The sequence below is a fragment of the Pristiophorus japonicus genome, chromosome 18 (assembly GCF_044704955.1).
Source record: "Pristiophorus japonicus isolate sPriJap1 chromosome 18, sPriJap1.hap1, whole genome shotgun sequence".
Lineage (NCBI taxonomy): Eukaryota > Metazoa > Chordata > Chondrichthyes > Pristiophoridae > Pristiophorus > Pristiophorus japonicus.
The window spans coordinates 103,681,032-103,707,969 of record NC_091994.1 but is presented as its reverse complement, the minus strand read 5'-3'; the positions used below and the strand labels follow the sequence as shown (position 1 = coordinate 103,707,969).

Here is a 26,938-nt window from a genome sequence, read left to right as displayed (position 1 = left end):
CACCTGGACAGGACCGGAACCAATGTCCCAGGGGGAGTGTTTGCTAGTGCTGTTGGGGAGGAGTTAAACTAATATGGCAGGGGGATGGGAACCTATGCAGGGAGACAGAGGGAAATAGAATGGAGGCAGAAGCAAAAGATAGAAAAAAGAAAAGTAAAAGTGGAGGGCAGAGAAACCTAAGGCATAAAGCAAAAATGGCCACATTACAGCAAAATTCTAAAGGGGCAAAGTGTGTTAGAAGGACAAGCCTGAAGGCTCTGTGACTCAATGCGAGGAGTATTCGGAATAAGGTGGACGAATTAACTGCGCAGATAGCAGTTAATGGGTATAATGTAATTGGCATCACGGAGACATGGCCCCAGGGTGACCAAGGCTGGGAACTCAACATCCAGGGGTATTCAACATTTAGGGAGGATAGACAGAAAGGAAAAGGAGGCAGGGTGGCATTGCTGGTTAAAGAGGAAATTAATGCAATAGTAAGAAAGGACATTAGCTTGGATGATGTGGAATCGGTATGGGTGGAGCTACGGAATACCAAGGGGCAGAAAACGCTAGTGGGAGTTGTGTACAGACCACCAAATAGTAGAAGTGAGGTTGGGGACAGCATCAAACAAGAAATTAGGGATGCGTGCAATAAAGGTACAGCAGTTATCATGGGTGACTTTAATCTACATATTGATTGGGCTAACCAAACTGGTAGCAATGCGGTGGAGGAGGATTTCCTGGAGTGTATTATGGATGGTTTTCTAGGCCAATATGTCGAGGAACCAGCCAGGGAGCTGGCCATCCTAGACTGGGTGATGTGTAATGAGAAAGGACTAATTAGCAATCTTGTTGTGTGAGACCCCTTGGGGAAGAGTGACAATAACCTGGTAGAATTCTTTATTAGGATGGAGAGTAACACAGTTAATTCAGAGACTAGGGTCCTGAACTTAAGGAAAGGTAACTTCGATGGTTTGAGGCGTGAATTGACTAGAATAGACTGGCAAATGATACTTAAAGGGTTGACGGTGGATAGGCAATAGCAAACATTTAAAGATCACATGGATGAACTTCAACAATTTACTCCTGTCTGGAGTAAAAATAAAACGGGGAAGGTGGCTCAGCCGTGGCTAACAAGGGAAATTAAGGATAGTGTTAAATCAAAGGAAGAGGCATATAAATTGGCCAGAAAAAGCAGCAAACCTGAGGACTGGAAGAAATTTAGAATTCAGCAGAGGAGGACAAAGGGTTTAATTAAGAGGAGGAAAATAGAATATGAGAAGAAGCTTGCCGGGAACATAAAAACTGACTGCAAAAGCTTCTATAGATATGTGAAGAGAAAAAGATTAGTGAAGACAAACGTAGGTCTCTTGCAGTCGGATTCAGGTGAATTTATAATGGGGAACAAAGAAATGGCAGACCAATTGAACAAATACTTTGGTTCTGTCTTCACGAAGGAAGACACAAATAGCCTTCCAGAAGTACTAGGGGACCGAGGGTCGAGTGAGAAGGAGGAACTGAAGGATATCCTTATTAGGCGGGAAATTGTGTTCGGGAAATTGATGGGATTGAAGGCCGATAAATCCTTGGGGCCTGATGGTCTGCATCCCAGAGTACGCAAGGAAGTGGCCCTAGAAATAGTCAATGCATTGGTGATCATTTTCCAACAGTCTATCGACTCTGGATCAGTTCCTATGGACTGGAGGGTAGCTAATGTAACACCACTTTTTAAAATGGGAGGGAGAGAAAAAGCGGGTAATTATAGACCTGACATCAGTAGTGGGGAAAATGTTGGAATCAATTATTAAGGATGAAATAGCAGCGCATTTGGAAAGCAGTGACAGGATCTGTCCAAGTCAGCATGGATTTCGGAAAGGGAAATCATGCTTGACAAATATTCTGGCATTTTTTTAGGATGTAACTAGTAGAGTGGACAAGGGAGAACCAGTGGATGTGGTATATTTTGACTTTCAAAAGGCTTTTGACAAGGTCCCACACAAGAGATTGGTGTGCAAAATCAAAGCGCATGGTATTGGGGATAATATACTGATGTGGATAGAGAGCTGATTGGCAGACAGGAAGCAGAGAGTCGGAATAAACTGATCCTTTTCAGAATGGCAGGCAGTGACTAGTGGAGTGCCGCAGGACTCAGTGCTGGGACTCCAGGTCTTTACAATATTCATCAATGATTTGGATGAAGGAATTGAGTGCAATATCTCCAAGTTTGCAGATGACACTAAACTGGGTGGCGGTGTGAGCTGTGAGGGGGATGCTAAGAGGCTGCAGGGTGACTTGGACAGGTTAGGTGAGTGGGCAAATGCATGGCAGATGCAGTATAATTTGGATAAATTTGAGGTTACCCACTTTGGGGGCAAAAACGTGAAGACAGACTATTATCTGAATGGTGGCAGATTAGGAAAAGGGGAGGTGCAACCTGGGTGTCATGGTTCATCAGTCATTGAAAGTTGGCATACAGGTACAGCAGGTGGTAAAGAAGGCAAACGGTTTGTTGGCCTTCAGAGCTAGGGGATTTGAGTATAGGAGCAGGGAGGTCTTACTGCAGTTGTACAGGGCCTAGGTGAGGCCTCACCTGGAATATTGTGTTCAGTTTTAGTCTCCTAATCTGAGGAAGAACATTCTTGCTATTGAGGGAGTGCAGCGAAGGTTCACCAGACTGATTCCCGGGATGGCTGGCCTGACATATGAGGAGAGACTGGATCAACTGGGCCTTTATACATTGGAGTTTAGAAGGATGAGAGGGGATCTCATAGAAACATGCAAGATTCTGACGGGACGGGACAGGTTAGATGCGGGTAGATTGTTCCCGATGTTGGGGAAGTCCAGAACCAGGGGACACAATCTTAGGGTAAGGGGTAGGCCATTTAGGACTGAGATGAGGAGAAGCTTCCTCATTCAGAGAGTTGTTAACCTGTGGAATTCTCTTCCGCAGAGAGTTGTTGATGCCAGTTGATTGGATATATTCAAGAGGAAGTTAGATATGGCCCTTACGGCTAAGGGGATCAAGGGATATGGAGAGAAAGCAGGAAAGGGGTACTGAGGGAATGATCAGCCATGATCTTATTGAATGGTGGTGCAGGCTTGAAGGGCCGAATGGCCTACTCCTGCACCTATTTCCTATGTTTCTAGGTAAGGCTGCCATGGAAAACAAAGAGCAGCAAAATAATAATAAAAATGGGGATGGGGAAGTTTATGTAAAAAAAAGCGAGGAAAGGGAACAAAATATGAGCAGAGTTTACTCGTTCCTCTGGATTACTAGTACAGTAATATAACCACGACGTTACCGTACCCTCGTAACAGTTTCAAAAAAACTGGTCGTCGTGATAGCCCCCTAACTGGCCCCTCTGCCTTTATTGAATATTCTGAAATGCCTGCAAACTGTGGCTTTCTTTCAATCTGTGCAAATTCACTTTGTTTTAGGGCACAAACCGAACCATAACTCAATCCCCCAAAATATCCATTGTGCAAAGAAGAGGAAAAAAAAATCATCCAATCCTGAATTGTGAAAAACGCAAGTTCTGGGAACTCCCCCCCCCCCCCCTCCACCCTCCGTGGGCTCTCCCGAGTGATCGCGGTAACATTCGCCATCTGGGGTTTCAGTCGATGTTGGGCCCAAGTTACAGCGGCTGAGCGGGGAAAGGTCCGAGGGGGAGTCCTGGGGAAATGCTCTCATTGTATGTCTTTGGGCTGGAGTTTAGGGTTTGTGTCATGTCATCATCATAGGCAGTCCCTCAAAATCGAGGAAGACTTGCTTCCACTTAAAGTGAGTTCTCAGGTGACTGAACAGTCCAATATGGGAATTACAGTCTCTGTCACAGACAGTGGTTGAAGGAAAGGGTGGGTGGGGAGTCTGGTTTGCCGCACGCTCCTTCCGCTGCCTGCGCTTGTTTTCTGCATGCTCTCGGCGACGAGACGCGAGGTGCTCAGTGCCCTCCCGGATGCTCTTCCTCCACTTAGGGCGGTCTATGGCCAGGGATTCCCAAGTGTCGGTGGGGATGTTGCATGTTATCAAGGAGGCTTTGAGGGTGTCTTTGAAAAGTTTCCTCTGCCCACCTGGGGCTCGCTTGCCATGTAGGATTTCCGAGTAGAGCGCTTGCTTTGGGAGTCTTGTGTCGGGCATGCGGACAATGTGGCCCGCCCAACGGAGCTGGTCGAGTGTGGTCAGTGCTTCGATGCTGGGGATGGGGTCAAGCAGGGCTTCGTCATCGCGCCAACCCTCTTCTCGATCTTCCTCGCTGCAAAGCTCCCCGCTGGAGTGGAACTAAATAACAGAACCAGTATCATGTGCCCATCATGAAACAAATGGTGGGTTGTGCAAATTGTAGAATTAAGAGGATTTACTACTACTGAAACAAGATACGGACCATTCATCTGGTTATTAATATTTGGTTTGAAATTTTAATTTAAGGAACATCTGTTCTGCTTTTTCCATTTCAATGGAGCATGTCTGTGGCAACAAATATCTGTGTGCTGTTGAATTAAACAATTTCACCTGCAGCTGTTTAGAATAACTAGTATGAAGTGAATTATTCGCAGGCAATGAATAATAATAGAAGAGGACATGTTATTCATGTGTTTGTGGCCCAGTTGAATCCAGTGTAAGCGAGGCACTTCAGCACGGCATTGTCTCTCTGACTGGACACGACATGGCACAATTCTGGTTGGTTCTGATTCAAACGTTTGTATTCCCGATGAAAACGCATCTCACCAAATTTGAGGATTTATTTATTCTCCTGAGTTTTGAGGTTGAAAATGCCTGCCTTCCCCAATTCCTGGGTTCTTGCAACCGCTCCCAGCCTTGATGCTTTACCTTATGATGATAGATTGAGTAGACTGGGTCTTTACTCGTTGGAGTTCAGAAGGATGAGGGGTGATCTGATAGAAACATTTAAAATAATGAAAGGGATAGACAAAATAGAGGCAGAGAGGTTGTTTCCACTGGTCGGGGAGACTAGAACTAGGGGGCACAGCCTCAAAATACAGGGGAGCCAATTTAAAACCGAGTTGAGAAGGAATTTCTTCTCCCAGAGGGTTATGAATCTGTGGAATTCTCTGCCCAGGGAAGCAGTTGAGGCTAGCTCATTGAATGTATTCAAATCACAGATAGATAGATTTTTAACCAATAAGGGAATTAAGGGTTACGGGGAGCGGAGTCCACGGCCAGATCAGCCATGATCTTATTGAATGGCGGAGCAGGCTCAAGGGGCTAGATGGCCTACTCCTGTTCCTAATTCTTATGTTCTTATGTTCTTATGTAATCGCTCTCCCCAGTCCGAGCCTGCCCTTCCCTCCCAACCCTTGACTTTCTTACACTCGTCATCGTACCTTCCTCAGTACCAGTACAGAATTGTAATCTTTTCCCGAGGGCCGTGCGTTAGGATGAGCAGATAAACCATAGATTCAGACAGCACAGTAGAAGGTCTATCGTGTCTTGTGCCGGCTCTTGGGGCGAGCTAATCAATTCGTCACACTGCCCCGCTCTTTCCCCCATAGCCCTGCAAATTTTTCCTTTTAAAGTATTTATGCAATTCCTCTTTTGAAAGGTGCTATTGAATCTGCTTCCGCCGCCCTTTCAGGCAGCGCGTTCCAAATCACAACTCGCTGCGCAAAAGTTTCTCCTCGTGTCGTCTCTGGTTCTTTTGCCAATTGCCTGAAATCTGTGCCCCCTGGTTCTCGACCCGCCTGCCGGTGGAAACAGGTTCTCTCTCTATCTGCTCTATCCAAGCCATTCATCACTTTGAACACTTCCACCAAATCTCCCCTTTACCATTTTGGCTGTAAAATGCTTTGGCACATCCTGATGCTGTGAAAAATGACGCGTAAATGTAAGTTCGTTCTTTTTTTCCCCTCTAGATTCATGAAAATGGAGGAGTTTTTTCCTGAAACGTATCGCATGGATGTGAAAAGTGAACGTCTAGCTTTCTTTAACATTATGGAAGGTACTCTTTCTTTTTACCACTCTGTGATATTATTTCCCCCTCCTCATATATCCTCAACCCACCAGTGTAAGTCATTTTCATTGATATTCATTTTACTGCTGAATCCAACGGGTCTGGGGTTCAAATTTTCCATTTCTCCTTTTTGCAGACATGTCTTATCATAGAATCGTAGAATGGTTACAGTACAGAAGGAGGCCATTTGGCCCATCGAGCCCGTGCCGGCTCTCAGTAGTCCCACTCCCCCCGCCCTTTCCCCGTAGCCCTGCAATTGTTTTCCCTTCAGATACTTATAAAACTCCCTTTTGAAAGATAAAATTGAGTCTGCCTCCATCACCCTTTCCGACAGCGCATTCCAGATCCCAACCACTTACTGCGTAAAAAAGCTTTTTCTTACGTCGCCTTTGGTTCTTCTGCCAATCGCCTTAAATCTGTGTCCTCTGGTTCCCGACCCTTCCGCCAAAGGGAACAGTTTCTCTCTGTCTACTCTGTCCAGACCCCTCATAGAAACATAGAAACATAGAAAATAGGTGCATGAGTAGGCCATTCGAGCCTGCACCGCCATTCAATAAGATCATGGCTGATCATTCCCTCAATACCCCATTCCTGCTTTCTCTCCATACCCCTTTAGCGGTAAGGGCCATATCTAACTCCCTCTTGAATATATCCAATGAACTGGCATCATCAACTCTCTGCGGCAGGGAATTCCACAGGTTAACAACTCTCTGAGTGAAGAAGCTTCTCCCCATATCAGTCCTAAATGGCCTACCCCTTATCCCAAGACTGTGTCCCCTGGTTCTGGACCTCCCCAACATCGGAAACATTCTTCCCGCATCTAACTTTTCCAGTCCCTGAGACAAGTTAGCCATTCAGCACATTGCATTTGCTGGAACAATCCGAAACGAATCCCATGCTTGGGTTCTCTCCATAGCTGTACCGGAATGTTACCAGGGCACCAACAGTTAAATTATGAGGAGAGATTACATAAACTAGGCTTGTTTTCCCTGGAATATAGAAGGTGACTTGATTGAGATTTTTAGGATTTGAGAGGAATTGTTACGGTAGATAAAAAACCTTTTCTGCTGGTGGGGAAGCCCAGGACAAGGGAACACAACCCTAAAATCAGAGTCAGACCAGCCAGAAGAGACTAGGAAATACTCCGTCACACAAAGGATGCCAGAAGTGTGGAACTCTCTCACACAAAAAGCAGTAGATGTCAGCTCAAATAATAATTATAAATCTGAGATCAATAGATTTTTGCTAGACAAAGGTATTAAGGAATATGGAGCCAAGCTGGATGGATGTAGCCGGGGGAGGTGTCAAGAGTCTCCACCTCGGAAACAGAAGGCTCTCAGTGGTCCCATTTATAAGGGGCTGCATTTAATTAAAAAATAAAATTTGGTTTCTCTTCAGGAACTCAGAACACGATAACAGCCTTGAACCCCCAGATGTGGCCCACATTCAAAGGTATTGGCAAGATATGTCTCGCTAGGCGTATCTCTGGTTACCCAATGCCAGGTCCCTTAACATAGTGAGTCCATGCCCCCAGCCGTGACCCTGTTTAATCCTTGTTTATGTCTCCAAAAGACTATTGTGGAATTCAGCCGTAAGGCAGAGACTCAGCATATCTGGGTCCTGGCCTCATTTGTGGCCTTTCTCACATCCTTCCTGACATCAGTGAAAACTGAATCAGCATCTCAAGCCTCGCCTCACCGGAATCATCCAAAAACACTCTCCACAATTATCACCACAATAACATAATTTATAACATGCATCAATTAATAAAAATACATTTTGTACTATGATTCACAAACTAATAAAGTTTGTCTCCTGCAGTATATCAATCGTATATTTATTCACATTTATCGGTGTGCAGTTTCACAATGCCTTTCATGTGAAGCTGCAGAAGTTTGTAGAATTCATTCGGCATTGAGTGAATTTTACCTGGCATCATATTGTCATAGTAATGATGGTGGAACTGGTTTCCATGCACATCTTTAGAGAAGGGCCAGAATCCATACACCCATACTTCCTCACACAGCTCCATTGCTGCGCTTAATATAATGAAACCGCTCGAAAGACGTTTCTCTTTAACACCTTTACCTTTCCAGAATGGACCGACAGTTTTCATGTATGATGGATTTTAAAATATTGCCTTCTGTTTCATTCCAAAATCTTGATCTTGACCCCTCATGAAATCTCCTCTACAATCTTCTCTGCTCCAAGGAGAACAACCCCAGTTTTCCCAATCTATCAACATATCTGAAGTCCCTCATTCCTGGAATGATTCTCGTGAATCTTTTCTGCACCCTCTCTAAGGCCTTCACATCCTTCCTAAAGTGCGGTGCCCAGAATCGGACACAATACTCCAGTTGGGGCCGAAACAGTGTTTTATACACGTTCATCATCATTTCCATATTTTTGTACTGTATACCTCTATTTATGAAACCCAAGATCCAGTAAGCCTTTTTAAGCACTTTCTCAACCTGCCTGGCCACCTTCAACGATTTGTGCACATATACCCCCAGGTCTCTCTGTTCGTGCACCCGCTTTAGGATTGTTATCTGGGTTTCATCCCTGCATGGAACAATCCATAGGAACAGGAGGAGGCCATTCAGCCCCTCGAGCCTGCTCCGCCATTCAGTGAGATTGTGGCTGACCTGTTTCTTAACTCCATCCACCTGCCATGGCTTCATATCCCTTAACGCCATTGGCTAGCAAAAATCTATCCATCACTGATTAAAACATTCATAACTGAGCTAGCATCTGCTGCATTTTCTAGGAGAAAGTTCCACACTGCTACCACCTTTTGCGTGAAGAAGTGTTTCCTAACTTCTCTCCTGAACGGCCTAGTTCTGATTTTAAGGTTATGTCCCCTTGTCCGAGACTCCCGCACCAGCGGAAAAAAGTCTCTCTCTATCCGCTGCATCAATTTCTTTCAAAATCCTAAAAACTTCAAACAAATCACTTCATAATCTTCTATATTCTTGGGATCACAAGGCTAGTTTATGTCATCTCTCCTCATAATCCAACCCTTGGAGCCCTGGTAACATTCTGGTGAATCTGCACGGCCCTCTTCCAAGGCCGGTATATCCTTTGTAAGATGCGGTGCCAAGAACTGTACACAGAGCTCCAGATGTGGTCTAACCAGGGCTTTGTACAGCTGTAGCAGAACTTCCTCTCCTTTATATCCTAGTCCTCTAGTTATAAAGGCCAACGTTCCATCAGACTTTTTGATTATTTTTTGTATCTGACCACTACATTTTAGTGATCGGTGTACATGGACCCTTAAATCTCTTTGGACCTCCACTGTTCCCAACTTTTCACCATTTAAAAATACTCGGATCTATCCTTTTTGGTCCAAAATGGATGGTTGTACACTTACCTGCGTTGCCCATTCGCTAAATCTATCAATGTCTCTTTGTAATCTTATGCTCCATCTACACTACCTACTATGCCACTAATCTTTGTGTCATCGGCAAACTTGAATTGTAGGACTCTGTATTGTATCTAAATTATTAATAAATATAGTGAGCAGCTGAGGCCGAGCACAGATCCGTGTGGAATACCTTGCTCAAGAATCACATCCTTCCAATTCGAGTACACACCCATTATCCCGACTCTCTGTCTTCTACTGCCCAACCAATCTCCTAACCAGGTCAATAATTTGCCTTCAATTCCATGAGCTTTAATTTTAGCTAACAGTCTTTTATGTGGAACTTTAGTGAATGCCTTCAGGAAGTCCATATAAACTACATCCATGGTCTACTACTTTAGTTACTTCCTCAAAAAATTGAATTAGGTCCCGACTGAGAACTCACCAGCAGAGCATAGTGCTGCCTTCTCCATGGTTTGGCTCATTGTCATGACAGAGTGCTGGGACACCAGCTCACCCCTACCCAGGAGGTTGCAACCACTGTACAAGTTATTATCTCCACGATTTTTATGAACTATTAACATATTTTAAAATGTTGGAGAGAGGTGTAGAGGGTTGTGTGATTGGTACAAAGGTCATCGCTTGTTTCCAAATCCCTTCATGGCCTTGCCCCTCCCTATCTCTGTAACCTTCAGCCCCGCAACCCCCCGAGATCCCTGCGCTCCTCCAATTCTAGCCTCTTGCGCATCCCTGATTTCCATTGCTCCACCAGTGGTGGCCGTGCTTTCAGCTGCTAAGCTCTGGGATTCTCAGGTCAATAATTTGCCTTCCATTCCATGAGCTTTAACTTTCGCTCACAATCTTTTATGTGGAACCTTATCGAATGCCTAAAGCTCTCTGCCTCTCTTTCCTCCTTTAAGGTGCCCCTTAAAGCCTACCTCTTTGATCAGGCTTTTGGTCATCTGCCCTAATATCTGCTTATGTGGCTCAGTGTTTGATAACGCTCCTGTGAAGCACCTTGGGACATTTTACTATGTTAAAAGTGCTATATAAATACAAGTTGTTGTTGTAGGGGCCAGATCTATGGATATTATTAATCACGTTTCCGTTGCTGTGTCCATGAAGGTCCGATTGAAGGTTCACACCAGAAATGGTAACTTTTCTCTTCCAAACGTGAATGGGTTTGCTCTCCACGTCCAGTATTTTCTATTGTGTGTCAAGTGGTAGCTCGCACACGTCTGAGTCAGAAGGTTGTGGGTTCAAGTCTCCTTTCCGTTGCTGTGTCCATGAAGGTCCGATTGAAGGTTCACACCAGAAATGGTAACTTTTCTCTTCCAAACGTGAATGGGTTTGCTCTCCACGTCCAGTATTTTCTATTGTGTGTCAAGTGGTAGCTCGCACACGTCTGAGTCAGAAGGTTGTGGGTTCAAGTCTCACTCCAGAGACTTGAGCACATAATTCAGACCGAGAATGCTGAGGGAGTGCTGCACTGTCGGAGGTGCCGTCTTTCGAATGAGACGTTAAACCGAGGCCCCGTCTGCCCTCTCAGGTGGATGGAAATGATCCCATGGCACTATTTCGAAGAAGAGCAGGGGAGTTATCCCCGGTGTCCTGGCCAATATTCATCCATCAAACAACATTTGAAACAGATAATCTGGTCATTGTCACATTGCTGTTCGTGGGAGCTTGCTGTGGCATAAATTAACTGTTGTATTTCCTACATTACAACAGTGACTATGTTTCAAAAGTACTTCATTTGCTGGAAAGCGCTTTGGGACATCTGGAGGTTGTGAAGTCTTCAAACAGGCGGTCAGAGGTGATCCAACCCCCCGTCCTTCAATAGTTTTCAGATACACTGCATTAGGCGAGCACTTGGATGAGGAATCGGAAGGCGGCCCGAACTCAAGCATCCATAACCCAGCCTGGATAATAGGGGGGGAACAATGTGGATAAGAAAGCAAAGCATCTACATAGTTGGGCTGATGGCTTAGTTCGCCACGGGACAGTAAAACACGAGACTGAAATGGTGTGGGTAGGGTCCCATATCACGTGAAGCCCCTTTCTTCTGGTTGGTGCTTTTCTCTGTTATGCCACAATCAGACCCTGTGTCGCGCTACACCATCAGGCTATTTTGTGGAGCTCTGATTTGCTCAATCTGTGGTTCATCATATTCCAATTGTAGAAGCCATTTTCCGCCTCATCTATCAACTTATTTCTCTTGGGTACTGTCTGTACCTCAAATGGTCTCCTGCATTACAATCCCCTGCATTACAATCTCCTGAATTACAATCTCTGCCGCTACAAGAGCAGGTCAGAGGCTGGGTATTCTGCGGCAAGTGTCTCATCTCCTGACTCCCCAAAGCCTTTCCATCATCTACAAGGCACAAGTCAGGGGTGTGATGGAACACTCTCCTCCTGTCTGGTGAGTGTAGCTCCAACAACACACAAGAAGCTCGACACCATCCAGGAACAAAGCAGCCCACTTGATTGGCACCCCATCCACCATCTTAAACATTCACTCCCTCCACCACCATCTACAAGACGCACTGTAGCAACTCGCCAAGGCTTCTTCGGCAGCACCTCCCAAACCCGCGACCTCTACCCCCTAGAAGGGCAAGGGCAGCAGGCGCATGGGAACACCACCAGCTCCACGTTCCCCTCCGAGTCACACACCATCCTGACCTGGAAGTATATCACCATGCCTTCATCTTCGCTGGGTCAAAATCCTGGAACTCCCTCCTTAACAGCACTGTGGGAGAACCTTCACCTTATGGACTGCAGCGGTTCAAGAAGGCAGCTCACCACCCCTTTCACCAATTAGCGATGGGCAATAAATGCCGGCCTTACCAGCAATGCCCACATCCCGTGAACAAATTTTAAAAAAAATCTCCTGCATTACAATTACGGGTAATCCATCCCGTAGCATTGGACAATCCAGATGGAATTATGAAGTCGTTTTCCCCCCAGTCAGCTCTTAATAGGTTCCTGCGGAAAGAGACAAGCAATCAGAGACTGATGTATGTAACTGCTTGCCGATCATTGGGATGCATGATTCCCTTCTGCTGATGATCTGTCTCCCGTGTTTCTCTCCACGCAGATGCACCCATTTGGATTTCGAAACCTGCCGGATCAAACCTGGGCCGAGGAATCTTCCTCCTAAAGTGCCACGATGACTTCCTGGACTTCCGTGCGAAACTGGAAAATGTGGAGCAGATTCCTTGCTGCAGGACGTTCTGTCATTTACCCATCAACAGAATAGTGCAAAGGTAATTAAGATCAATCACAATATAAACAAAGCTGCAAGTTATGTAGCTGAATTAGACGCAAAAGGGGATCATAAATACCATTTCATTCCAGTAATGCCAACCCCACCATCTCATAAATCAAGAGCAAAATCTTAAAAATCAAGAGATATGGTATAGAAATCATGAGTTGCAATTTTCTTCCCCACCCGACCCCTCGCTGACCTTTGCTCCCAGACAGGAAGGGCATTCCATGACCTTTGCTCCCAGACAGGAAGCGCATTCAGCCGTCACTAACTGATTGCTGACACAAGAACATAGGAACATAAGAAATAGGAGCAAGATTAGGGCATCTGGCCCCTCGCGCCTGCTCCGCCATTCAATAAGATCATGGCTGATCTGATCTTGGCCTCATCGCCACTTTCCTGCCCGCTCCCCATAACCCTTGACTCCATTATCGTTCAAAAATCTGTCTATCGCCACCTTAAATACATTCAATGACCCAGCCTCCACAGCTCTGTGGGGTAGAGAATTCCAAAGATTCACGACCCCCTGAACATAAGAAATAGGAGCAGGAGTAGGTAGATGGGCGGCCCCCACTATCACGTCACTCACAGGCCGGCCTCACCCTGCTTTTGACTGTTACCCTTTGCGAACCATAACCTCCTCCAGCCCTACGTCCCTCCGGGACCTCTAATTCGGGCCTCTTGCCCATTCCCCCATTTTAATCGCTCCACCATATTTCACATGGGGTTTTCAGATGCATTTGTGTGTGCATGAAAACCAGGAAGTAAAGAATCAGAAAGAACATCTTCTAAGATTGATTTTATAAAGGCACATTCCCAGCAGGAAATCTTCCTCATTGGGAGTGCATACTGGGTAAATTGTGGGCGCGGTCAGGACTATTTTCCCCATGGGAAATCATGGGGCATTGTGCCCGCGAACTCTTGGGATGTGCTCCCAATGGGAGATGCTCTCTGCCTGAAACATTGGGAAAATCAGCCCGCATGTGTGCACTAAAGAGGAAAAGTCGGGCGATGGTCCAGATGGACCATATCTGTCTGATACTCCACAAACCTCGATGTAGAATTGTGCTAAAATGCCTGTGCTTTTATCCAAATAGATATCTGCACAAACCTCTACTTCTGGATGGTAGAAAGTTTGATGTCCGCTCCTACCTCCTGATCGCCTGCACCTCACCTTACATGATTTTCTTTTGCCATGGTTACACCAAAGTGGCATGTAACAAATATGATCCATATTCTGATGATCTGACCAGTCACCTGACCAATCAGGTAAGTTGAATGTCGGGAAATTACACTCCCCCCATTTCCCTTGTAATTGTCAGAATTTATGAACAACAACAACGTGTATTTATATAGCGCCTTTAACGTAGTAAAACGTCCCAAGGTGCTTCACAGAACTGTTATAAGACCCAAAAAAATTGACACCGAGCCAGATAAGAAGAAATTGGGCCAGGCGACCAAAAGCTTGGTCAAAGAGGCAGGTTTTAAGAAGCGTCTTAAAGGGAGGAAAAAGAGGTAGAGAGGCGGAGAGGTTTAGGGAGGGAGTTCCAGAGCTTAGGGCCTTGGCAGCTGAAGGCACGGCCACCAATGGTTGAGCTATTATAATCAGCGATGCTCAAGAGGGCAGAATTTGAGGAGCATAGATTTCTTGGGGGGGTTGTGAGGCTGAAAGAGATTACAGAGTTTAGGAGGGGCAAGGCCATGGAGAGATTTGAAAACAAGGATGAATCAAAAATATTAGGGGGAGGGCTCGTGAAGTAAAATGATAATATTAAGTTGATTTTTTTTTGTTTTCGGGTCTTTTTAAAATCTCCTTACCCTAGACTATTAGCTGTCATATCTGAGATCACTCATGGGTGAGTTCCAACTCCCCAAACCTTCAGGAGCAACTTCCCTTTCCCTGAGATTTAGATAAGCGGGTCAGAGGCTGGGTATTCTGCGGCAAGTGTCTCACCTCCTGACTCCCCAAAGCCTTTCCACCATCTACAAGGCACAGGTCAAGAGTGTGACGGAATACTCACCACGTACCTGGATGAGTGCAGCTCCAACAACTCAAAAAGCTCGACACCATCAAGGACAAGCAGCCCGCATGATTATTACCCCCTCCACCACCGACGCACCGTGGCTGCAGTGTGTACCATTTATAAGATGCACTGCAGCAACTCGCCAAGGCTTCTTCGGCAGCACCTCCCAAACCTGCGTCCTCTACCAGCTAGAAGGACGAGGGCAGCAGGCGCATGGGAACACCACCACCTCCACGTTCCCCTCCAAGTCACACACCATCCGGACTTGGAAATATCTCGGCCGTTCCTTCATCGTCGCTGGGTCACAATCCTGGAACTCCGTGCCTAACAGCACTGTGGGAGCACCTTCACCACACGGACTGCAGCGGTTCAAGAAGGTGGCTCACCACCACCTTCTCGGGGGCAATTAGGGATGGGCAATAAATGCTTCTGAGAATGTATAAATAAAAAAACCCGTTTTATACTATCGTACAAAGTCAGAATCCCGTAGAGAGAAATCACAGGCATTTGTTGTTTCTTTACGGCCTGTTTATTCGTGTACTGAGGCAGCGCCCCGGGGATTTTATCTACTCAGGTGAGACCAGGTCGCCCGGCTGAATTCAAGGCAGGTGTTCATTAGCATTGTGTAAATTACCCAGCAACCCCTGAGAGGGGAGGGGGAATACCCACCACGGCAGCTGTCATAGAAATAGAAACATAGAAAATAGGTGCAGGAGTAGGCCATTCGGCCCTTCGATGAGTTCATGGCTGAACAGGCAACTTCAGTACCCCATTCCTGCTTTCTCGCCATACCCCTTGATCCCCCTAGTAGTAAGTTGATCCCCCGAGTAGTAATCTTTTCCAAAACTCCGCACCTCACCCAGCTCTTCATATTTGGAATCGATCTTTTTGTATTTTACCGTTGAAGATCACTTCAGTAACTTTTCATGGTTTACACAATTGTTAAAAATAAGTCTGCGCCTGAACAAATATTCCTGTATAAAAGCTGCCAGAATTAGAATCCCTTAAGAGACAGGATCCAGGCATGTTCGGGCAGAGTTGAGAGAACTTTACTTTGATCTCACCCAGCTGTTTGTGATCCTTGCAGTCACTGATGCTTCCATTGGAAATTTAAAAAGTATGTAATTGCTTAATTCCCCAGCCTTGATGTCTCTCACCTTGATGAACCCAAAGGTACCACACACACAAACAGTTGAAAATGCAAAGTCTTTGTTGACCTGGCATCCTGATTGTTCACATATGATACGTAAAGCTTTTTTTGTGCTGTCTTTTCGTTTACCAAATATAAAGAAAGACTTGCATTTATATAGCGCCTTTCACAACCACTGGACATCTCAAAGCGCTTTACAGCCAATGAAGTACTTTTGGAGTGTCGTCACTGTTGTAATGTGGGAAACATGGCTGCCAACTTTCACACAGCAAGCTCCCTCAAACAGCAATGTGATCAGATAATCTGTTTTTTTGTTATATTTGATTGAGGGATAAATATTGGTCAGGACACCAATATTTATCCTGCTCTTCTTCGAAATAGTGCCATGGGATCTTTTATGTCTACTTGAGAGAGCAGACAAGGTCTCAGTTTAATGTCTCATCCGAAAGACGGCACTTCCAGCACTCCCTCAGAGTGTCAGCCTAGATTTTTTTTGAGCTTAATTCCCTGGCATGGGTCTTGAACTCACAATCTTCTGACTCAGAGGTGAGAGTGCTACCCACTGAGCCACAGCTGACACACATATATAAACAGTGCAGGTAGGCAATTTATCTCGGCGCTGCGCAGTCTCTTTAAGGGGCTACGCGGGCCATTCAAAATACCATGCTGGGCGGCCGGGTTGCTTAAAGGGAACATTGCATGTAGGTATGGGACCAGCCATTGCAGAGTGCTGGGGCAACCAGTGAGGAAGCTGATCTTGGTGATGTTTTGACCAATGCTCCTGTTTCAGCTGCGCGGGCGTGCAGTCTCGCAGCTGTCTGGAGCTCCCGTGCAACCGGTGCACCGGCTTTTAAACAGAAACAAAATGCGCATGCGCAGGAATTAGAACATGCCACGCAGCCCATTAAAGGGGCCGCGCACCCTCCAAAATATTAAGGGAACATTGGTTGTGACTATGGTATACTATGTCTGGCAAATCAAAGGAAACTGTTATTAGAAGTGTTGTGACTCTGCGGAAATTCGGAGAAAAGAGTAGAAGGTTGAACAAGCAAAGTTGCAAGTCATTGAGAACTGAATGAAGCAAACATCGTTAAAAGTGTATCAACAACAAAGACTTGCATTTGTATAGCGCGTTTAACACGTCCCAAGGAGCTTCACAGGAGCATTGTCAAACAAAACAATTTGACAACGAACCGCCGAAGGAAATATTAGGTGACCAAAGAGGTAGGTTTCAAGGAGCGTTGTATGGAGGAATGAGAGAGGCAGAGAGGTTTGTGGAAGAAATTCCAGAACTTAGGGCCTAGGCAGCTGAAGGCATGGCCACCAATGATGGAGTGAAGGAAGTGGTGTATGCACAAGAGGTCAGAGATGAGATCTATTGTGTTCCTAACACAGATGAGGCTGCACACAGGGAGGTTAAAGTAACAATGACCTCAGTCGATATTAAGACACTCCAGAGTGAGGAACAGGCCTTAGGGGCCGGCTTATATACAGTGCTCCCAAGGTACCGCTTCGGACTTCAGGGGATGCGCTCCCTGGTGGCGGAATATGGGAGTGCATGCTTTACAGATACACAACATCACTCGCCCCCCCAAAGTCAAAGTGAAAACTATTTACAAGGTGAGGCGGTCGGGAGCCTTTCTTTCCCTGGTGGACCGCCTCGGTACAAATGTCTGTTCTGGTGTGTTGGCTGTGCCCTCGGTGGGCTGGCGTGTTGTTGGCCCTGCAGGGCTGCTGGGTGAGCCTGGCCTTGCTGGGCTGTTGGGCGTGATGGGTTCAATTTCTGGGGTGGTGTCGTTGATCCTTTGGGTGTGTGTTGTGGGCTCGAAAAAGGTGGTGTCTGCTGTGGGTTGTTCAGGGCAGCCTGTGAACCGCAGCCTCATTTGGTCCAGGTGCTTTCTGCAAATTTGTCCATTGTCTAGTTTGACTACAAACACCCTACTCCCTCTTTTAGCTATCACCGTGCCTGCGATCCACTTGGGATCATGTCCATAGTTTAGCACATACACAGGGTCATTCAGATCAATTTCCCGTAACACAGTGGCGCGACCATCGTTTACATTTTATTGCTGCTGCCCGCTCTCTACCTGATCATGCAGGTTGGGGTGAACCAGCGAGAGTCTGGTTTTAAGTGTCGTTTTCATGAGTAGCTCAGCCAGGGGCACACCTGTGAGCAAGTGGGGTCTTGTGCGGTAGCTGAGCAGTACTCGGGACAGGCGGGTTCGGAGTGAGCCTTCTGTGACTCGTTTAAGGCTCTGTTTGATGGTTTGTACTGCTCGCTCTGCCTGCCCATTGGAGGCTGGTTTAAACGGGGCCCAGCTGACATGTTTGATCCCATTGCGGGTCATGAATTCTTTAAATTCGGCACTGGTGAAACATGGCCTGTTGTCACTGACCAGTATGTCAGGCAGGCCGTGGGTGGCAAACATGGCCCTCAGGCTTTCAATGGTGGCGGTGGCGGTGCTTCCCGACATTATTTCACATTCAACCTATTTTGAAAAAGCATCCACCACCACCAGGAACATTTTACCGAGAAACGGGCCCGCATAGTCGACATGGATCCTCGACCATCGTCTGTAGGGCCAGGACCACAAACTTAGTGGTGCCTCTCTGGGCGCGTTGCTTAACTGAGCACACATGCAGCATTGCCGTATACAGGACTCTAAGTCAGAGTCGATACCGGGCCACCACACGTGGGATCTGGCTATCGCTTTCATCATTACTATACGTGGGTGTGTGCTGTGGAGATCCGAGATGAACGTCTCTCTGCCCTTTTTGGGTAGCACTACACGGTTACCCCACAACAGGCAGTTTGCCTGAATGGGCAGCTCGTCCTTTCGCTGCTGGAACGGCTTGATTGGCTCTTGCATTTCAACTGGGACGCTGGCTCAGCTCCCGTGCAGTACACAGTTTTTACTAGGGACAGGAGAAGATCTTGTCTGGTCCCAGTCCCAATCACAGGTGATTTATGATTTTCATGACCATGACCATCAGCAAGTCTGCGGGCTGCGCCACCATCAACAAGTTTGCAGGCTGCGCCATTTCCACCCCCGTGGTGGGCAATGGTAGCCGACTGAGAGCATCCACACAGTTCTCGGTGCCTGGCCTGTGGCGGATGGTATAGTTATACGCTGATAGCGCGAGTGCCCACCTTTGTATGCAGGCTGAGGCATTAGTATTTATCCCCTTGTTTTCAGCAAACAGGGATATGAGGGACTTGTGATCGGTTTCCAGCTCAAATTTGAGGCCACACAGGTACTGATGAATTTTCTTTACCCCAAACACACATGCTAATGCCTCTGTAGGGCCTCATGTTGTAGGCCCTCTCGGCCTTAGACAAGCTCCTGGAAGCATAGGCGACAGGTTGCAACTTCCCCGCAACATTAGCTTGTTGTAATACACACCCAACTCCGTACGACGACGCATCACATGCTAGCACAAGTCTTTTACACGGGTTATACAATACAAGAAGCTTGTTGGAGCATAAAATGTTTCTGGCTTTCTCAAAAGCAATTACTTGTTTTATTCCCTATACCCAGTTCTCACCTTTACGCAGTAACACATGTAGGGGCTCTAAGAGGGTGCTTAACCCCGGTAGGAAGTTACCAAAATAGTTGAGGAGTCCCAGGAACGACCGCAGCTCCGTGACATTCTGTGGTTGGGCGTGTTTCTGATAGCCTCTGTCTTGGCGTCTGTGGGCCGAATGCCGTCCGCTGCGATCTTTCTCCCCAAAAACTCCACTTCTGTTGCCATGAAGACGCATTTCGACCTCTTCAGCCGCAGCCCTACGCGATCCAGACGCTGGAGGATCTCCTCCAGGTTTTGTAGGTGCTCGACGGTGTCCTAACCCGTTGCCAATATGTCGTCCTGAAAAACCATCGTGTGTGGCACCATCTTGAGTAGGCTCTCCATGTTTCTCTGGAAGATCGCTGCAGCCGACCGAATTCCAAACGGGCATCTGTTGTAGATGAACAGTCCTTTGTGCATGTTGATGCAGGTGAGGCCCTTCGAAGACTCCTCCAGCTCCTGCAACATGTAGGCCAAAGTCAGGTCGAGCTTGGTGAACGTCTTGCCTCCTGCCAGCGTTGCAAATATGTCGTCTGCTTTAGGTAGCGGGTATTGGTCCTGTAGCGAGAAACGATTAATAATTACTTTATAATCGCCGTAAATCCTGACCGTGCCATCACTTTTGAGTACTGGAACAATCGGGCTGGCCCACTCGCTGAATTCCACTGGGGAGATGATGCCCTCGCATTGCAGCCTGTTCAGCTCGATTTCCACTCTCTCCCTCATCATGTGAGGTACCGCTCGCGCCTTGTGGTGAATGGGTCGTGCCTCTGGGACCAAGTGGATCCGCACCTTTGCCCGGGAAAAGTTTCCAATGCCTGGCTCAAAAAGGGAAGGAAATTTGTTAAGAATCTGGGTACATGAGGCCTCATCGACATGTGATAGCCCTCGGATGTCATCCCAGTTCCAGCGGATTTTGCCCAGCCAGCTCCTTCCAAGCAGTGTGGGGCCATCGCCCGGGACAATCCAGAGTGGCAGTTCGTGCACCGTGCCCTCGTAGGTGACCTTGACCATAGCGCTGCCCAGGACAGTGATAAGCTCTTTGGTGTACATTCTCAGTTTCGTGTGGATGGGGCTCAGGGCTGGTCTGAGTGCCTTGTTGCACCACAGTCTCTCAAACATCTTTTTACTCATGATGGATTGGCTAGCGCCAGTGTCCAGTTCCATGGCTACGGGTAAGACATTCAATTTTACATTTAGCATTATAGGTGAACATTTCGTCAAAAATGTGTGCACCCCGTGTACTTCAGCATCCGCCTCCTCTCTCTGAGGCTCAAAATTGCTTTGATCCACCATGGACTGATCTTCCTCTGCCACGTGGTGGTTAGCAGGTTTTGCAGAGCTTGCAGCTCATCTGCAAGCTCGTTGGAGGTGCCCCATTGTTCCACGGCTCTTGCAAACATACCCATTGAAGCGGCATGAATAGGCTGAATGGAAGCCTCCACAACGCCAACAAGGTGTGAATTGCCTTGCATTCATCCTTTGTTGCGGACTCTCAGTCATCTGGGTCACCTGAGGCCTGCTGGCAGTTGCAGACTCATGGTTTCTGCCCTGTACATTTCCGTTCGCAAACACAGTTCCAGTTATTTTATGAACATTGCTAGCACTTTTGCACTGAGAGATTTGTTTGGTGTTATCACTGGTGGACATAAAAGCCTGTGCTATTGCAATGGCCTTACTGAGGGTCTGTGTCTCTACAGTCAAAAGTTTTCGTAGGATGGTCTCGTGGCCAATGCCCTGTACAAAAAAGTCTCTGAGCATCTGCTCCAGGTAGCCATCAAGCTCACATTGTCCTGCAAGTCGCCTTAGCTCCTGAACTTCATATCGCTGGCACGTGTAGAACCGATACCTCGCCATCAGTACGCTCTCCCTCGGGTTAAGATGCTCCCGAACCAGAGTACACAACTCCTCATACGACTTATCTGTGGGTTGCACTGGAGCCAGAAGATTCTTCATGAGACTGTAGGTTGGTGCCCCGCAGACTGTGAGGACAACCGCTCCCCTTTTTGCAGCGCTTCCTTATCCGTCCAGCTCGTTGGCTACAAAGTACTGGTCTAGCCGTTCGACATAGGCTTCCCAGTCCTTACCCTCCGAGGCCTTCTCCAGGATGCCCACAGTTTGCTGCATCTTTGCGTTGGATTCGTATACTCGTCGCCAGTTATTGTGTTCTCAACACAGATGCGACTGCACACAGGGAGGTTAAAGTAACAGTGACCTGTCTTTATTAAGACACTCCAGAGTGAGGAACAGGCCTTAGGGGCCGGCTTATATACAGTGCTCCCAAGAGATGCTGGGATCCCTTGGGACTTCAGGGGATGAGCTTCCTGGTGGCGGAATATGGGAGTACATTCTTTAAAGATACACAACAGGATCCACCTGCATAGGGATTTAGGGAGTGAGTTACTCGGGCTCAATTTTTCCCGAAGCATTTTGTTGGCGTACTTGAAGAGTTACCCCCGATTTTTTGGGGCCTAAGTACTTAAAAAAAATATTTTCTAAGTCTTCATTTTGGCGTGGCATAACCCAACCTTTAGTTTTGGGGATAAAGCCTTGATCTGCGCCAAAAAGATCGGGCTGCCGTGGTAACCAGGGACACAATGCGGGCTGAGGCTGCAAAGTGAAGCGTACAGCCAGCTCTCAACACATTAAAAGAATTGAAAAACGCATAGCAGCAACTTCCCTCCAACCCCGCCCGAAGAGCTTGTAGGTCCGGTCCGATTCTCGGTTCCCATTCTCCCGGTCCGGTCCCATTCTATATCTATATCCATATCTATATCTATATTCTCACTCTGTCTCTCTCTCTCTCTCTCTCACGCTCCCTTTGGCTGAAAAAAAAACTGAACAAAAAAATCGTAACTAACTGAGTTACACTGGTGAAAATTGATTGGGGAAACTGTCGTTTTTCAATTTCGGCCTGAAAGAGCAGCCGTTTTTTTTTTTGGCCTACGCTGCTTGACTAAAATCTGCAAGTTTGGCCAAAGTTTCTGCGCCGTTCTAAAGTAGGTACGTCCGATTTTTTTAGTTCCCGATTTTTTTTATGCCACTCGCGGCAGAACCTGCAGGTGCGCCATTTCTGGCCATTGAAACGAGTTTGGCCAAGTACGATTTTTTTCTGAAATGGCGCACTGAACCCTTGTGAAAAATCGTTCTTACACTTAAGGAAATCGACGCACTGGAGAAAAAAATCGGCGGAGAGAAGGCGCCATTGTTTTAGCCGAGCTGAAGACACAGCACCGGGATGGTGGTGGGGGGGGGGGGCCTTTCGGCCCGAATTGCAGCGGCACCGGCTGGAGTGGAAGGTCTTTTGGCCCGGGATAGGAATGACACCGGGGTGGGTGGGGCCATTTGTCCAGCAATCCTGCCGGCCGGCGCTGCGTGCCTCGAGCTTGGTGAGCACCGGAGGGGGGACATAACCAGTTTGTTGTAGAGCTAACAATAAATATTGAATATTGCCCCCAGTCTTCATGTTATGCCGTGTATTTTATGCTGTGTGTGTGTGTGTGCGCCCCAAATCTCTGCTTTGAGCATCGCGTCACCATAGAAACCGAGCCTACTGATGCGCATGCGTAGACCAGGATGTCGTCCATAGACAAGGGCATCAACATTTTGCAGGGAGAGTTGTGTTATATCTTGGATAAAGAGTCAGACTAGCTACTGCAAGCTCAAAGTAAGTATGACCGTAGTCCTTTATTGCAGATCTCAGAGTGCCTCTTCAGCCTGTGAGGCCTCCTTAAATACAGGTGCTCTCAAGGGATTGTGGGATCCCTTGGGACTCCAGGGGATACGCCCTCTGGTGGTTAGACATAGTAATTACAGGTTTGCGTACATAACAGTTTGCAACTAAAAAAAAAACAATGGGGGCGATCCGAGCAATGCCTCGTGTAGTAAGAGCATTTTGCTTCATGGCTATGCAAAGGAGAAGCTTAATAAGACAACAATATCTCAGGAACCAGCGAGCTCGAAGAATGATGGCGGGGAGGCCTTACCCGGATCTGGAGTTCAGGAAGAGACATTCATACCTACACCTGAGTGAGGCAGACTGCATTCGCAGGCTGCGCTTTCGGAAGGAGGTGAGCACCCAGATCTGCCAACTGGTCAGGGCAGACGTGCAGCCTAGAAGCGGGAGGAGGACTGCACAACCCAAAGAGGTCAAGGTGACTGCAGCACTTGCCTTCTATGCCTCCGCCTCCTTTCAGGCATCAACTGGGGACATATGCTGCATCTCTCAGCATGCGACACATAGCTGCATTCGACAGGTCACGACTGCACTGTATGCCCGCAGGGACAATTACATCAAGTCCTCCATGACCACCCAGACAATGAGTGACAGGGCTGTGGGCTTCTCGAGGATTGCTAGCTTCCCCAAGGTGCAGGGTGCGATAGACTGTACCCACATCGCCTTGCGAGCACCTTTGAACGATTCAGAGATTTACAGGAACAGGAAAGGGTTCCACTCACTAAATGTGCAGCTGGTCTGCAACGATATGCATTGCATCATGGCAGTTGATGCCAGATACCCAGGGAGCACCCATGATGTGTTCATCATATGCGAGAGCGCTATATCTTCCATTTTTCAGCAGCAGCCAGAAGGGCAGAGCTGGCCACTGGGGGTCAAGGGTTATGGGCTCGTCACCTGGCTCATGACACCCTCTACGCAATACTCAGACAGAAGCCGAGCGTTGGTACAACCTGTCTCACATAACCACACGCAGCATCAATGAGAGGACAACTGGAATACTAAAGCAGCGCTTTCGATGCCTGGACCACTCTGGAGGCTACCTGCAATACGCCCCTGAGATGGTCAGTCAGTTCACTATCGTGTGCTGCCTGCTGCACAACTTAGCGATCGTGAGGCAACAGCAACTGGAAGTTGAAGAGGAAGCTCAGGTGACAGGGGATGAGCAGGATGATGAGCAGGCTGACAAGGAGGAGGAGCAGCAGCAGATGGAGGAAGCCATGCCACCACCTCAACCCGCAGGACGATGGCGGAGGACGAGGGGCCCTCGTGCACCTATAGCCTTTGCAAGAGCCTTGCGTCAGCGGTTAATCCTTGAACGCTTTGCTGCAGGAAGGCTGAGCGGCACGTTTGATCATTCACCATGTTGACTGTTTGTTGCGTTAATTTAAAGAATAATATTCATGATTCTGGTTTAATTGAAAAAAGAATTCCGTTTACTAAACATTTGTACACTTGTACTTAACTTTAATAAAAATATTTTTGTTACAAACTTTAAACTTTTCCATTAAGATCACTTACAAACTTGCTTTTCAAGTTACGTGACTTAAAAACTTAAAACTTTTCAATTAAGATCAGTTAAATAACAATATCATAAGAACAACAACAACAGCAGCAAACAAACTTTAGCTGCAACCATCTCTCCTCCCCCTTACTCTAAGACCGCCCACCCACCGCGCTTGTCCTTGCTGCCTCTACCCTTGGCCAGTGACGCAGGTCTGCTCCCACTGGAACCAAGCTGCTTTTTTCGAGCATCTCGTGGACAACGATGTTCCTGTTGGCAGGTGTGGGTCCTAAGAGATAGCATTGTGGAAGGCCCGGCTCGGGCCTCCTCAGACTGTGGATGCACCGGCACACCACCTGAGGTTGGTCTGGGGATTGGAGTGCGAGTGTCAGCACGTGATTCCGTTATTCACCGCTGGCCAATGAGAGCCTGGGCGTGTTCTCTTTTGTAGCAGCTCCCTCCGACATTCCCTCCCTAATCTGTCCCGACAGTGTATCAGATACCTCCGATAGCCCCTCCCTCATGTGCCCCGACAATGTATCAGATACTTCCAACAATCCCTCCCTCATGTGCCCCGACAGCGTATTATCTACCTCCGACATTCCCTCCCTAATGTGTTGCGACAGTGTTCCTATTTCTCCCGAAAGTGTCGTTACTTCTGACGACAATCCCGCTATCTCATGACCCACCCCACCCATGGTGTCCAGAAGTGATTGGGTAAGCTCAATGCTCTCCCCACTCATTGCCATGAGCTGAACAACGTCTGTTGGATCCTGCATTTCAGGAGAGCGCTCTCGAGCTCTCCTTCCCCTCCTCACCCTGGGTGTGGCTCGCTGCACCCCACCGGGACCTGCAATCCACTCGGACTGTGGGACACCATGAAATGTCCCCTCACTGGTAGCAGTCCGGAAAGGGGTTGGCACATCCGCGTGCGGCACCACCTCTTGCAGATGTGGTGTCACAGTCTCAACACTGGGGTCTTCCCGCTCCCCCTGATCCTCCTGCTCATCCTCGTCCTGATCTTCCTGCGGAAGTTCTGCATGAAAGACTTCATCCTGGTCAGGCTCCTCCGCGAATGATTATTCTTCTGCGGCAGGGGCTTGTGATTCCTCAGGGAAGGGCGCAACTTCTGCAAAATATAACCGAGCAGACTAGCAGCAGGGGAGGGGCAGGGTGGCGTAGCAACGCAGGCTCATTTGAAGGACCACGATGAATGACAGCACAGTGCATTAACCGAAGCGTGGCTGATGGAGAATACACCCTACAAACCGAAACGTGGCGAGCCCACGCAGTACTTAACATTTAGCCAAGCCAGACTGTGGAATTTGCAGGACCTACCCTCTCTTTGTAAGCTGGACCCAGCTTTTGTGCACCAGTTGTTGACCTTCTAGAGCCAGCACCAATCCTACCAGCGATCCTCACTCCCAGGGGTGTCAGTGGGGGAACCTCCTCCAGTTCCTGTTCGCTCTCTGTTGTTGTGTGCCACCTTCCTCTGCAAAGATGAAAATAGAACTTTTGAAGAGAAGGGGCCTGCTGTGGTGACACACACAGATGGTCACATTTACAATTGTAATTCCAGTGCATAAATGAAAATGTTACTTCGACAAACTATTTGGCCAAGATCCTGCCACTTCTATTTGCACTGCCTGCTGGTCCTCAGGGTGGTCACCATTGCAGAGAAATCATCTCCAACTTTGTCCCAACGTTTGTTAATTTCTCTGGGCTTTACTTTAACTGGATCTTCGTTCTGAAGCTCCTGCCATCTGCTCTCAATGATAGAAACTCAGTTTCATCTGCTTGAAAATTCCTGGTCTTTGCCCCACGATCCATGTTGCAGCAGCTCCGATTTTTATACCCCCAACAGCTCCGAAAGTGCGCAGCACATCACACCTCTCACGTGGAAAATGTTTTTTTTTTTTGACGGGGCCTCTTGGCCCGGGATAGGAGCGGCATCGTTTTCCGTTTCCAGCCCAGCCTCAGCCCTCGGTCAGTCTCCAGCCTCAGCCTTTCAGAGCATCCCTCATTACCCTGGCAGCATCAGTTGTGCGCTGCGCCTAATTCATCGTTAAAACCGGCGAAACTCCGAACTTCTTTTTCTAGCGCAGTCGGGCCACAAAAAAATCGGATGTACCTCTTCAAATACGCCAAAAAATCGCCGATGTGGAAAATTGAGCCCCTGGCCACCACATTACAGGAAGGATGTGATTGCACTCGAGAGGATGCAGAGGAGATTTACGAGGATGTTGCCAGAACTGGAAAGCTTTAGCTATGAGGAAAGATTGGATAGGCTGGGGTTGTTTTACCTCGGAGCAGAGAAGGCTGAGGGGGGATTTAATTGTGGTGTATAAAATTATGAGGAGCCTAGATCGAGTGGATA

The 26,938-nt window shown here is 47.5% G+C and overlaps 1 protein-coding gene across 1 annotated transcript in view; it reads left to right on the top strand.

Annotated features, from left to right (window-relative positions):
* LOC139229081 (protein polyglycylase TTLL10-like) overlaps positions 1–26,938 on the top strand; it is a 60,854-nt gene that overhangs the window by 15,908 nt on the left and 18,008 nt on the right. The window contains exons 5-7 of the mRNA XM_070860737.1: positions 5,854–5,939; positions 12,410–12,578; positions 13,678–13,849. Coding sequence (XP_070716838.1) covers positions 5,854–5,939; positions 12,410–12,578; positions 13,678–13,849 — 427 coding nt within the window. The remainder of the gene's footprint in view (positions 1–5,853; positions 5,940–12,409; positions 12,579–13,677; positions 13,850–26,938) is intronic.